A 14,612-nucleotide genomic window follows, 5' to 3' on the forward strand; every position below is an offset into this window, starting at 1 on the left:
AGCATAGCAAAATTAAGATGGAGATCAAAAGGCAGCCAAATAAGTCATTTAATAATAAAATCTTAAAGGGATGTTACTTTCTTGATTTAATTAGAAACCATAGATTACTATGATGGAAAGAAAAAGGAAAACATTTCACTCCTCATTCTTCACTGACTCTGTTGGGATGTGACAACAGTAAGAAGTCTCACAACACCAGGTTAAAGTCCAACAGGTTTATTTGGTAGCAAATACCATAAGCTTTCGGAGCGCTGACAATGTCAGGCATGATCAGAACTGGTCTCAGGTGGGAGTTGTTTTATGATTAAATGCTTGTCAACATTCAATGTCTAGGATCATGCATAAAAAATATCTTCATAGGTTCAGTATAAGAGCATGTAGGCTAGCAAGGATCTTTCGAAACAAAATTATAAAAATGAAAAAAAAATGAAATCCTGCTCCTCTTGCACATAGTCCCATCAAAAATAGAAACTAAGATGCAATCCACAAAAATCCAACTGTAATAGGAAACACTGATGAGAAACTATTAGAGATTTTTTAAAAATGTAAATCAACCGTGTCAGGTGGCACAGTGGTTAGCATCACTGCTTCACAGCAACAGGGACACGGGTTCGATTCCCGGCTTGAATCACTTTCTGTGGAGTCTGCACCTTCTCCCAATGTCTGTGTGGGTTTCTTCCAGGTGCCCCAGTTTCCTCCCATAGTCTGAATGATGTGCTGGTTAGCATTGGCCATGCTAAATTCTCCCTCAGTGTACCCAAAGTAGGGCACCGGAGTGTGGCGACTAGGGGATTTTCACAGTAACTGCATTGCAGTGTTAATGCAAGCCTACTTGCGACACTAATAAACTTTAAAACACAAAAACTGATTTTTAAAATGCTTTTGAAATAATTAACCTCACAACTACATCAAATCTTACAGTTTAGCTCATGCAGGTCCAAGGTTTCTTACCTTTGTGGACTATATTGGTTCACACTGAGGATTCATGTGATGTTTAAGTTAATAATCACGTTAGCTTGTGCACTTATAAAATTGATGATTCTAATGGATTTTGATATTCAAATGTAGGATTTATCCATCAAATAGGAAATAATTCACAAAGGACAAGCTAGGGAAAAAGTCGTCCAGAACCTTGATGCCATATATTGGATTATCGGGGATCTTGGTTCACTTATCATAGTCTGCAGTTTAGACCTGCATGGTCCAGAAAATCCATACAATATATACAAATTCCTGTCCCAATACCTGACCTTTTGCAAATGTTATACTGGAAATTGAACTGCTTTGTTAAAATTAAAATTCAGCATTAAAAACTCAAATTTCGTGTCTTATTTTTTTGAAGCAGTTGGCTCATGACTTACCATCTTTATCAACAGTGAATGGTACATCAGGAGTGACAATTTCATAACTACAGATTTGGCTGAATTGAGGTGAACAGTCTGCATCAATGGCCTCCACTCTCAAGATGCTGTCATACTTCTTTCCTTCAATGATTGTGGCTTTGTAAGACTTCTCTTTGAAAACTGGAGAGTACTCATTTATGTCATTCACCTGGATGTGAACATTGGCCCTGTAAAGCAGAAGTATAGGTCAGAGGTACTGCAGTGTTTATAATGAAAGGGTAGGACCTGGAAACATGTTTAATAGACAACAATGAAAATCACTTAAAAACTCCCTTTCATGACCCAATGGATTTCTGAGCCACACAATCACACCACAGTTACAAATTCAACTCTGACTGAATGCTGAACTGAGTCACAACCAGGGAAGCAATATGGGTGCTGCAGTTGGTTTCAGGAACTCCGCGAAATAGTGTCTTTAATATAGTAAAGCATCTAAGATGTTTCATAGGAGCATTATCCCCCGCACCTCCCAATGATAAAACCTGATCGCAAGCCACACACAAATATAACAACAGGTGACTAAACATTTGGACAAAGTGGGAAGTGTTAAGGAACAATGTGAAAAGGAGATGACGGGTAGAGGCAAGATGTTTTGGAAAATAATTCCAGAACTTAGGGACTACACAGTCAAAGGCACAGCAATTAATAGCGAAGGATGTCAGGTGCATCAGATAATACGATTTGAGAATCACTAAATTCCAGGAGGCTTAAGGAGCTAGAAGACATTAGAGATCAGGAGGGGAAGCCCATGGATGAATCAGAACACAAGAATCAGAATTTTAAGATTTCTAAGACGTTGCTGGACTAGGAGTCTATGTAGGCCAGCAGGCATTGGGTGACCAGGACTGAATACTGAGAGTTAAGGTACAAGCAACAAAGGAAAAATAAGATAGAGGAGGTTATCTCCTGATAACTGTCCAATAATAAATAATGGAAAAGCGTCACGAGGACATGAACTGGCTATCACACTCAGCATATACACAGACAGATGGTGTTCACTTCCATAGTATAAATATGAAGATTGGCCACTTTTTCAAGTACTGCTCAGATGTCCTGCGGCAATTAATGTCTTTCACAAGAGAAATGGTAATATGGTCCAGTAACATGTGGACAATATGACCAATCTGAGTAAGAGAAACGTTGCTTACGGCAGGTGGATATTCTGGTTCTTCATTGAAAATCAGCCTGCACTTTTAAATTGTAAAATTTTCCCTCATTCCTTTAATTTTCATAGGGGTGGTGTCAATCTGGATAATTTGCTGAGAAAAAATAATCAAGATTGCCCGATGAGAAGTGCAAACATTTATGAAAGTATCCCAGGTTGGATTTTCTTCCATCGGTTGAGGGACCTTTCCATTCATTTTTGATGATCACATAAGGAACAATGAAACAGGATTGCAATAATCTACGCCCCATGACTCACATTTTTAGTATCTACAATTTTCTTTTAAAAACAGAGAGCTGGGAATTAGGTCTGGAAATCAACAATGTGACTTTGTCCAGTGAATGATACAGTAAAGCTACTGACATCCAACTAACTGCTGGAAGGAGTGCGTGTTGGGGCCCAGTGCTACCCTTTTTATTAAGGCGGCAGAAATATTTAAAGGAAATAATAAAAACCCCAGATGTAATGAAATGCTTTCAAATCCATATTCCTGCTTAGACTTGCAACACAATTTCTTTTGAAAACAATAGGAGTCATTTCCTCTGTCTTATGTATCCTGGGGTGAACGGCATTTGTATACGAGATTGTGGAGCCCTTTCATCGGTAGCAAGAACAATAAGCCATTCAGACCCTAGAGCAATGGAAAAGTTAACCTTGCAAATATAACAAATGGCCTGAACAGATTTAGCTCATCAATAGAGATTTCAACCTCCCCGCCCCTCCTGTAACACAAATTCTAATAACTGAATAATTTCGTAAACCTGCTATCTGCAACTTCAGCTTGGTTGACGTGTTAAGGAAAATATTTCATAAAGTAAACATACAGACATATAAAACCAATAATTCTATTTGCATCGTGCAATATTATTTGCATAAACAAACTTCTGATCCTACAGCATTTTTCTTTCAAGGGTTTAAACTGTCCTCTTAATACATATTTATCACAAAAACATTATTCCAAAACTGTATAGAGATGTCTTAACTCCGTATTGACAGCCAACGGTTACTTGTGGAATGGAGCAATCCTCCCCTGTTCAAAAGGAGCCTCCTCCTTGCTCATTTTGCAGTAGCGGATAAGAATAGAATCATAGAATCCCTGCAGTGCAGAAGGAAGCTTTCAGCCTATTGAGCCTGCACGGACCACAAAACCACCCAGGCCCTATCCCCATCATCCTGCGTATTTACCTTGCTAATCCCCCTGACACTAAGGGGCAATTTAGCATGATCAATCAACATAACCCGCACATCTTTTGGAGTGTGGAAGGAAACTAGAGCACCTGGAGGAAACCCACACAGACATGGGGAGAATGTGCAAATTCCAGACAGTGGCCAGAGGCCAGGAATTGAACCCGGGTCCCTGGCGCTGTGAGGCAGCAGTGCTAACCACTGTGCCACCCAAAACCAATAATTCAATTTGCATCTTGCAATATTATTTGCACAAACTTCTGATCCTGGAGCATTTTTCTTTCAAGGGTTTAAACTGTCCTCTTAATACATATTTATTGCAAAAATGTTACTCAAAAACTGTAAGAAGTCTCACAACACCAGGTTAAAGTAACTTTGTCCAGTGAATGATAGAGTAACCCTGGCGTTGAGAGACTTCTTACTATGTTTACCCCAGTCCAACACCAGCATCTCTACTCAAAAGCTGCAAAGAGATGTCTTAACACAGCATTGACAGCCAATGGTTACTTGTGGAATGGAGCAATCCTCCCGTGTTTACGATATCATTCATAAAGGAGCAGATATTTGGCAGCACAAAATAGAATTATCAAAGCAGCTGCCTGATCCAGTTACTGTTAGGGTTGGAGAAAAGAGCAAATAGGGAGTCATAACCCCTGGATGTTGCACCAAAACCAAAAAAAAAGGGCTTCAACAATGAACCATTTTGTCAAGACCAAAAGAGAACCTTTTAAAAGTAAGTAGACATTCACGATTACCTTTGACTCACCACGAGCTTTCAGCCAACCAGAAGATTATGAAATAAATCTAAGTTTCCACACTATTTTTCCTGCCTCACAGTGATTACTTACTTATGGGACTTCTTCATATTTCCCCCATCTGGACCCTCTCCACAGTCATAGGCCTGGATAGTAAAGGTGTATTCTTTCTGCAACTCACAGTCCATTTTCTCTTTTGAACGTATGACACCTTCACCTGTGGTTTTATCAACCACCACAGCTTCAAACGGAACATTCTGCCCATGAATTCTAAATCCACAAATCTCACCTAGAGTTCAACAAACAGTAAGTTAGAGCTGGGGATAATGGCACATTAAACTTTTTTTTGGTTAAATTAATGTGCAACAGCAGTCCAAACTTCACAGCCAGGGATTGTTTTTATTGTGAGGGTCTGTGGAGAAAGCAAAGCCTGTGCCTTGTTTGGGTGAGTTCTGGGACTTAGTAAAGGAGCATATGCCTGCCTTCCAAGCCACTGGTTTACATTGCATCCATTCATGCAGGAGAGAGAGAAAGAGAGAAAGAAAGAGACAGGCATTTCACAGGAGTACTTAGGACAGCTATAACTTGTAACATACAGCCATGGCTGCTGGAATCTTCTATGCCAAGCTACTGGACAGAGCTGGGCTGCCTAATCTGACCAAGACAAAAAGTTAAAGTGCAAAGTTAAGTCGGAGATGTACAAGCATTTGATATAGGTTCAGCACAGTCTCACAAATTCTGTCAAAATTCATCACTTTCCAAAAAAATTAAGTCTTCCTGTGCAATGTATCTGTCCACAATTAGGAAACCAAGACAAACCACTGGATGGCAATTCAGCATTAGAAATATCAGTTTGATATCCTTTTCCAGAAATGAACACTTTACACGTGTTGTGCTCATTTCAAGTGCACCGGTTCTTTCAACAAGGATCAAAGGCCAACCTCAGTCTGAAACAGCCAATATTTCTAACATCACCACTGGGTTCAGAATGCTTACAGTTAAACTCTTAACTGATTTGAAAACTCATTCTCCTACAAGGACTTTAAGGAACTAGAACAAAGTCTCAAACATGATTATATATTATCCCACAATTCCAGTATGTGATAAAGGTCAGACATCTACCTTCCAACCAAAGTTAATCACAAATATAAGGGAAAATTAGAACGCTAAAAACTGCAAAAAGGGCAGAATGTCAGGGTAACACAACCATTTTAACTCAAAATCACTGATATCAGCAAGCCAGAGACATTAGAAGTCCAATTTCGCAATATTAGTGCGTAGGCTCCAAGGTCAAACCTACAGGAAATGTTGCTGAATAAGCAATAGTACCTAAACTAATGAAAATTTCCCCTGTAAGAACCTACTGCTAAACACCCAAGATGATAACTTTTAGATTATAAATACCAGCTATTTGGTTCACATCTTTCCTCGCTTCTTCGCAGAGCATTCATTCTTTAAATGCACACAACAGTTCCTCGTTGCTGGTTATTCGGCCATAACTCCAAGTGCCCATATTCAGCCTTAGCCAAGTAGCTAGCTGCCTTTTGGCAAGGAACTTCACAGCCAAACCTAATCTGACCTTCAAAAATGTTCAGAATATGCCCACTTCCAGCCCAAGTTACTGAAAAGCAATCAGTAACAGGAATTGGCCAATGGTAGCACTCCTCTCACCATGCCTCAGGTAGTGGTAAAGATTTGATTTTTTTTTTTAAAAGATACTGGCAAATTGTTGGTAGCTTCAGGCTGACGAGTTTCCAGATCCTGCTGGGCTTCATCCCAAGGTCTTAAAAGTAGTGGCTAGTGAGATAGATGGTGCTTTGGTTTTAATTTTCCCAAATTCCCTCGATTCAGGGAAGATTCTAATAGATTGGAAAATAGCAAATTTAACTCCTTTACTCAAAAAAGGGAGACTGAAAGCAGGTACCTGCAGTTTAACATCTGTCGCAGGGACAATGTTGAAAGCTATTAAAGACATTATAGCAGGGCACGGAGATAAATTCAAGGTAATTAGGCAGAGGCAATGGTTTATTAGTGCAGTGGTAGGGAAATCATGTTTAACCAATTTATTGGAGTTCTTCGAGGAAATAACATGCTATGTATAAAGGGAACCAGTGGATGCATTGTTATTTAGATTGCCAGCAGGCAATTGATGACATGTCACATCAAAGGTTAGTGTGGAAAATAAAAGCTCATGGTGCAGGGGATAACGTTTTAGCATGGATGAAAGATCAAGTGTAGTATGGATAGGATGCTGCGCTTGGTTGAGGTCGTTAGGTTACATTTAAGCTTCATTTGAAGCAATTTTTAAAAGCGGCATCTTGGCCTTTTGGCTAAGATGCAAATGAGATCAAGCCTTGGAGGAGGAGGACCTGCACCTACTCCAAACAGCTTGGCTCATGTAGATCAGGCCCAAGACAGGAGTGGAAGCCCCATCTTGTCAGTTTGGATCGGAAATGTCCCAACTTGTTGAGACACTGAATTGGACTAGATTTGATTGAATTGGAATTTTAAAAAGTTAAAAAAAGATTGGCTAGTGATCAGGAAACAGTAGGCATCAATGGATTTTCCTCTGATTGGCAAAATGTAACAATGTTTTTGATTTGATTTGTCACATGTATTGGTATACAGCGAAAAGTGTTGTTTCTTGCACACTACACAAAGCACACTGTTCACAGAGAAGGAGGAGAGGTTGTAAAATGTAGTGTTACAGTCATAGCTAGGGTGTACAGAAAGATCAACTTAGTGCAAGGTAGGTCCATTCAAAAGTCTGACAGCAGCAGGGAAGAAGCTGTTCTTGAGTCGGTTGGTACATGACCTCAGACTTTTGTATCTTTTTCCTGACAGAAGAAGGTGGAAGAGAGAATGTCCGGGGTGCATGGGGTCCTTAATTATGCTGGCTGCTTTTCCGAGACAGCGGGAAGTATAGGGAGAGTCAATGGAAGGGAGGCTAGTTTGAGTGATGGATTGGGCTTTGTTCACGACCCTTTGTAGTTTGTTGCGATCTTGGACAGAGCAGGAGCCGTACCAAGCTGTGATATTACCAGAAAGAATGCTTTCTATGGTGCATCTGTAAAGGTTGGTGAGAGTTACAGCTGACATGCCAAATTTCCTTAGCCTCCTGAGAAAGTAGAGGCGTTGGTTGGCTTTCTTAACTGTAATGTTGGCATGGAGGGACCAGGACAGGTTATTGGTGGTCTGGGCACCTAGAAACTTGAAGCTCTCGACCATTTCCATGTCGCAGCAATCAGTGCTGGGGCCTCAACATTTTATAATTTATATAAATTACTTGGGTGAAGGGACCAAAGGCATGGTTGTTAAATTTGCTGATGACACAAAGAACAGAAGGGAAATGAGTTGTGAAGAGGACATAAGGAGGCTACGCAGATATAGACAGGTTAAGTGAATGGACAAATATCTAATGTGTGGAATGTGAAATTGTCCATTTCTAAATAGTGAGAGATTGCAGAGCTGAGATACAGAGGGATCTTGATGTTTTAGTGCCTGAATCACAAAAGGTAGAATGCAGGTACAGCAAGTAATTAGGAAAGCTAATAGAATGTTATTGTTTATTGCAAGGGGAATTGAATATATGCTTTGGGCATACCGGGCTTTGGAACCTACAGTATTGGTGTCTTTGTTAAAAAATGTAAGTGCATTGAAAACAGTTCAAAGAAGGTTTCCTAGGCTGAAATGGGCGAGTTATCTTAGGTGGAAAGATTTGATAGGCTAGGCTTGCATCAGCTAGAGTTTAGAAGAGTAAGGCAACTTGATTGAAACATACAAGATCCTGAGGGATCTCTACAAAGGTGGATGTGGAAAGGATGTTTCCTCTTGTGTGAAAATCCAGAGAAAGCGGCCACTGTTCATAAACTTTTAAGACAGAGGAGGAAATTTTTTCTCAGAGGGTCATGTCTTTGGAACTTGCTTCCTCAAAAGGCAGTGGAAGCAGGGAGTCTTTGAATATTTTTAAGGCTGGACTAGATAATTGATAAGCAAGGGATGAAAGGCTCTCGGGGCTAGTTGGGAATGTGGAGCTGAGGTAACAGTTAGATCAGCCAATATCCTACTGAATAGCAGAACAGGCTCAAGGAGCCAAGTGGCCTGCTCCTGATTTGCCTTTATGTTCATAGAGGCAAGTGCAGAATCCAATTTACACACAAATAGCAAGTGAATGAATAGCCAGCTTCCAAGCAGTTTTGGCCAAAAGAACAACATTGGACCCCCTGCTCACCTTCAAGTAGTGCTACTGAAACCTTTGCTAACAAGCATTCGCATTGTTTAATATGCATCCCAGAAGACAATGCAGCACTCCCTCTCTACTGCACCAAAAGGCTGGTTATTTGATAATAACACGTTATTTGAAAGATGGTGCTCAAAATCACAGAATAGCTTCAATCCATAACTTTCTCACTCAGAAGCAAGCACCCTGACAAATAAAGTCAAGATGACATTTGTGTAAAAGATGTTCCTGTGCTAAATTAAATGATTTCTCAGCTAGTGCCTAGAAACTAAACCCTGCTTGTGACTATAAATTCCAATTTGCATCTTATCACTCCACTGATCCTTCAACAGAATGCAACAATACTCTATTTAGTGTTAAAACTTAGTAATTGACTGCTGAGCATAAGAAATAGAATGCTACTTTAATTGTAACAGGTTACTCAGATAGTTATTGAGTATGAATAAATGGCTGATCATACACTAGCATAAAATAATCTTGACATCAGGAATCTGAGTATAACTGGATTTTTATTACCAGGCTGCCAGGTTATCTTACAGCAATGATAAGTACCCAAAGAAAGGGATGATATTTTATTTATCTTATGCACTCAGGTCAGAGGAGAGTTTAGGATAATCACAATATCCTAAATTGAGGGAAATGAAAAGGATATCAAACACTGATATTTCTAACAAACCCTTTAAAATTAAACTTCACATCCAGTAATTTTTGCAAATAAACCTGGATAATAATGGGGAATAAAACTGATGACAGGATTTGCTGTTCAAGTGCTGATTCCCCATTTTATGACCAGAGTTAGTGAGTTAATATAATTGTTCATGATGAATGAAAGAAAGAACCCAGGTATCACCTTCTTTGGTGAATGTCACCTCATACCTCTCTATAAGGGGAAGAAAAGATAAACAGAGATCAGTCATCAAGGTAAGAAAGCAAAAGAGTGAAGACAGGGACTTAAGTCAAAGGATCAATGCAAATATAAAGCAATTCATTTTCAAACTAATAGTACTGTGCTTGATTCATAATAGCATTAACAATTAATTTACATGTTTTTCATATAGACATTCAAAAATCTTTGCAAAACATCACAGAAATTCCCAGCTTAGACATTTTAACAAAAATATCAACAATATAGCTTTTTAAAAGCATACTAACCTTCGCAGTTCCAGGTTCTCTAAAGACAATTTACATGAAAAAATGACAAATTATCTAACATAATTCAGAACTAAGCAAAGCATTGGAAAATATTTTCTGCATATCACATTAACTTTCAATATTGAGCAATATTCCCTCATCAAATCGATCAAGAATATGCAACCAAACGGCAATACATTTCATCTGGTGCATATATTGCATTAGATTGCAAGAGGAGCCTCAAGTTGAGTTTATTGAGGCAACAGTAATAACTGAATATCACTAACACTGATCCTTGTACTCTAATCACATTTTAATCGCCAACTTTTCCAGCAAGTATTCAGTGTTGTGGCAGCAATCAAACATTTAATACCGAACATTTCTTGATCTTGCAGTTGTAATATTCAAGCTGCATGATTTTACAGGAATATCAAGTTCATAATTGATTAGAACAACATCTTCCATTTGAAATCTTGTCCTCCCTACAAAATCATCCAAGTACATTTCTCAACCAAAACCCCAAGGTCCAAAACAATACGAATGTAAGATACCCTAAAATTTTAGGTATAGCAAAAAAAAAAGTTCTCTCTCTCTCCAAGTAACTCTTCCTGATCACTATACACCTATTATTGTTTTAATGGAAACTATCACCATCCTTCGAATTAAAAAGAGGTTGCTGTGAAATATAGTCTTGGTCTCATCGCTGGACCAGTTTTAGTTATCCGTTTATAGCTGCTGGAAAAAAATAGCCATTATTTTAGATTGTTTTCTAACTTTAGTTCCACTTTACATTTAATTCAGGGGAACGCAGACAGGTAGTTTGAATGCCTCAAGAAACCCTGCAGCTGAAAGGAGGTGTAAGGGGCAGGTATGTGCTTGCGGCCAGGAGCAGGAGTGCTTCCCTTTCTCCAGATCAATCAGCAACTACAACCTGTAGTCACATGCATATTCACTAGAAAGTCTTCTGACTGTTTTTAATTCTGCCCCCCACCTCAGCTTCTTTCATTGGGGGCAAAAGTTTCAGATGTCCATGTTTTCATTCTAGTCTGCAAATTTATTTTCCAAAATTATTCCAATAAGAGCCATTTTATTTCAATTCACCTGGTGCAGAGGGAGGAGGATGGAAGATTTCACTTGGGAAATAGCCAAGGGATTGTGAGGTGACAGCGAGGATTTCAGAATAATGAGGAATGGCAGAAGGCAAGGTGCTCAAAGGAGGATTAAAAGTAAAGGAGAGACAGGTTTATTTTTGTCTTCCTTCAAAGTGAAGGTGAATGTTGCTTAGTCATTAACACTGCAGTGAAGTTACTGTGAAAATCCCCTTGTCGCCACACACCGGCACTTGTTCTGGCACACTGAGGGAGAATTTAGCAAGGCAAGTGAACCTAACCAACACGTCTTTTGGATTGTGCGAGGAAACCGGAGCACCCGGAGGAAACCCACGCAGACACAGGGAGAATGAGCAGACTCCGCACAGACAGTGACCCAAGCCGGGAATCAAACCCGGGTCCTTGGTGCTGTGAGGGAGCAGTGCTAACCACTGTGCCACCGCGGTTGATATCCAAAGAAAATCCAACCATGACAGCAGCTGAAAAGTATCTCAGGGGACTACAGCCAGTAGTCTCAGTGCAGAGGCCTGGCTGATACTCTCTTGGATTTAATTAAAACTTGCCTCTCTCAGACAGACAGAGAAGTTCTTCAGTAATCTTTCAAGACTTTCAACTGGTAGATAGAGTGGGGGCATAGCTAACAGTCACAAATGTGTTCTCTTCTCCCCAACAAGGTTTGAGTAAGAAAACATGCTGGACCACCATGAATAATTTATTTGGAACCCTGCAGTTATCTGCATTAATTAGATAGCAGGCCATTCAATTAGCTCACGGGGATCAAAAGGCTTAATGCCTAGCATTTACTGAAATCCTACACAACTGTTGGGATGTTAAGACCATCTGGTTGGTACGCAATGTGTCTATACTGTTAATTTATTTGGTATAAATTCAGTAAATTGAACAATTGTGGTGATAGATTAGCCCAAGTGTTTTATAGAAATGTAAAATTGCAGGCTGCATGACAAGTAAAGCTTTTGGAACAGCTGACAAGAGCAAACCAAAGTCACAGATTGAAGGGTGTTCATCGGTAACTGAAATGTTTGATATTTCCAAAATTGAGATGGAGAGGATTCTTGTTTCATAAATTCTGTGCTTTTGAGTTATCCCCAATTACTAATGCTAACTGCTCGTACCAACTGCAAGGTACAGAGGGAAACTTGAAAATTCAATTAAATGGACACTACAGTGAAAGAAAATGAAAAATATAATGTGCTGCATCCAATGTTACTCAGCACTAACATTACCTCTGCACTTCAACAAACTTAAAAATGTGCACGTGCATTTTACCCAAATAAAATATATTGAAATAGAAAGTCAACCATGACAGACTAAGCTGTGCAGTGGGGTTAAGCAGCTATGATTTTTTTGGTAGCAGCTACTTAATGTTTTGGTTCGATTTAGTTACACATTTGCAGAAAATTAAAATATTTATCCAGCTGTCATGTTCCAAAAATTTTGAGTAAAACGCTACTATATGTAGAGAATTCCTCGAGTTCATACTCTGCTGTATAGGCTTTGGCACCCCCAGAAGCGGCCTGAAGGATTGGTTCTGCTTTAGTTAATGCTGGAAGCTGTTTTGGCTTCAATCAATTGTCACTTGATATACAGGAGAGAAAGGGAAAGGTAGAGAAATACAAGTAATCAAACCACAAAATTAATCACCCAAGTACTTGAAGTGTAGCAATTTCCTCAATTAAACTTGGCTATCCTGCACTTTGTGCAAAGGTCTTATGTTTAAGGTAATCTTAAGCCTAACAATCTTTTTTCAAATATTGTGTTTTTAATTTATATAAAACCTTGCACCGACATTGGGATGGTAGAACTGGTTCTTTTGATGAAAACACCAGACCTCAAACATCAACTCTTTCTCCAAAGATGCTGCCAGATCCAACTAGTTCCAGCATTTTTTATTTCAGATTTCCAGCATCCACACTATTTTGTTTGTCATGTAGAAAACAACTTGCCTTCTGATTAATTAATTTATTTTTATATTGCATACACTAGAGACAGTAGGGAAAGACTAAGGATGTAACCAAGTTTTTGTGGCGTTATATAAAAGCGAGGAGTGATATTGACTAAGCACAGAATTATTTACATCTTACAATTATTTTATTGGGTTCTACACCCTTGGCAAAATTTTAAAAAAAGCTACACCCAAGATTTTTGCAAGACTCAAAAGTTTATATAGTTTTTTTGTTTAATGAGTCCATCCATTTTATTGATGGCAAGAACAAGGCAGAAAGAGTGGGACTAGGGCGAGTTGCTCTCCCAGAGAGCTGGAATAGACATGGCAGGCCAAATGGCCCTCTCTGTGCTCTAACCATTCTACGATTCCAACTGTAATTCTACTAAAGAAAAGCCACCAAAGAAATCCATGGATTCCAGCATTAACACCTGGAATAGTTGGGAACAATGTTCTTAAATCAAGTTCAGTCACAATTCAGTTCTTTGATGTAGATTTTAGACCATTTATAGTTTCCAGGTCAATAATAAAACAAATCTTAGGTGCCATATTCAGAACACATTTCCCATTGAAATACGTAATTCAGCATTTTGATGCAAGGAACACATTTACAGATCAATTTACATACCAGCATAACGAAGAGGTGCATCTTTATCCAAGGCAATTAATGGCGGATCCAGCAGGACTGAGATATCATTTTCTGTTACAATGCCATGATAAGTAGTTTCTATCCATGGTTTGTGCTTGTTAACTACAGCAGAAAAGAAAATATTGATGGTTGATCAAAGAGAAAAATCTAAATTTTGAACACACATACCAAATTGAGAAATATTTTTATTCATTGCACAAAGAGAAGCTCTGAGACTTCAATCAATCCAAACGACCAGGCATCCCAAAGTAGTGACACAACATGATCCTTCAAAGATGATACCTATACAATTATTGATCTCCAAAGCTACGGCTACTCTCACGACTGCAATAAAACTGGCAAGAACGACTGGTTGGCGGTCATCTTAAATTTAAATATTGCCACACTATTTGTTCAGTCACATCGTTTAACTGGCAGGACTGGGTCTGTGTGGCTGCTCTCAACCAGGATGCATATATGTGTATATGTACATATGCACATATACACATGTACATATAGGTGTGTATATTTTGCATGCACACACTTGCTTCACTTGTACGTGAAGTGCAGGTTTTGTACAAGAGACACTTTAATGAATATGCAGCTGGGTCATTCTCAGACCAAAGGCATTAGAGATTTGCATGGAATTGATGTCTCTCTCACAAACTATTTAGCTAACAGTTGGATTAACAGACATAGACTAAGATCAAGCACCAGAATATATCATCTTTCATTAATTCAGGATTATCTATTTACAATTACAAAAGTCAGCTCCTGTCTAATGCAAAAAGAAACACGGTGGGGATAGTGACTAGTATAAAAAGGAGGGGAAACTGGTCCAGATTAGTGGGAATGCTTGCAAGGATAGCGGGCTTGGGAGTGAAAAGTCAAATATCTTGAAATAAAAGGTACTTTTTAAAAAAAATAAAGCATCCTCAACCCAAATGCATTCTAATAAAATCCTTAACAGTTACTACTTTGAAGGCAGCTGGTCAGCAGTCATTCTGTATTTAATTCTTAATAGATCATGGAG

General features: G+C 38.9%; 1 protein-coding gene across 4 annotated transcripts in view; it reads right to left on the reverse strand.

Moving 5' to 3' along the window:
* clstn1 (calsyntenin 1) overlaps nt 1-14,612 on the reverse strand; it is a 75,910-nt gene that overhangs the window by 32,828 nt on the left and 28,470 nt on the right. For 2 of the 4 annotated variants that reach the window (XM_078238691.1, XM_078238693.1), the window contains exons 2-5: nt 13,580-13,702; nt 9,599-9,628; nt 4,602-4,797; nt 1,362-1,570 (exon numbers count right to left, since the gene is read on the reverse strand). In XM_078238691.1, the coding sequence (XP_078094817.1) occupies nt 1,362-1,570; nt 4,602-4,797; nt 9,599-9,628; nt 13,580-13,702 (558 nt within the window). The remainder of the gene's footprint in view (nt 1-1,361; nt 1,571-4,601; nt 4,798-9,598; nt 9,629-13,579; nt 13,703-14,612) is intronic. The other 2 variants (XM_078238694.1, XM_078238692.1) reach the window with 1 other exon arrangement.

This window comes from Mustelus asterias, chromosome 22 (assembly GCF_964213995.1).
Source record: "Mustelus asterias chromosome 22, sMusAst1.hap1.1, whole genome shotgun sequence".
Classification (NCBI taxonomy): Eukaryota; Metazoa; Chordata; class Chondrichthyes; order Carcharhiniformes; family Triakidae; genus Mustelus; species Mustelus asterias.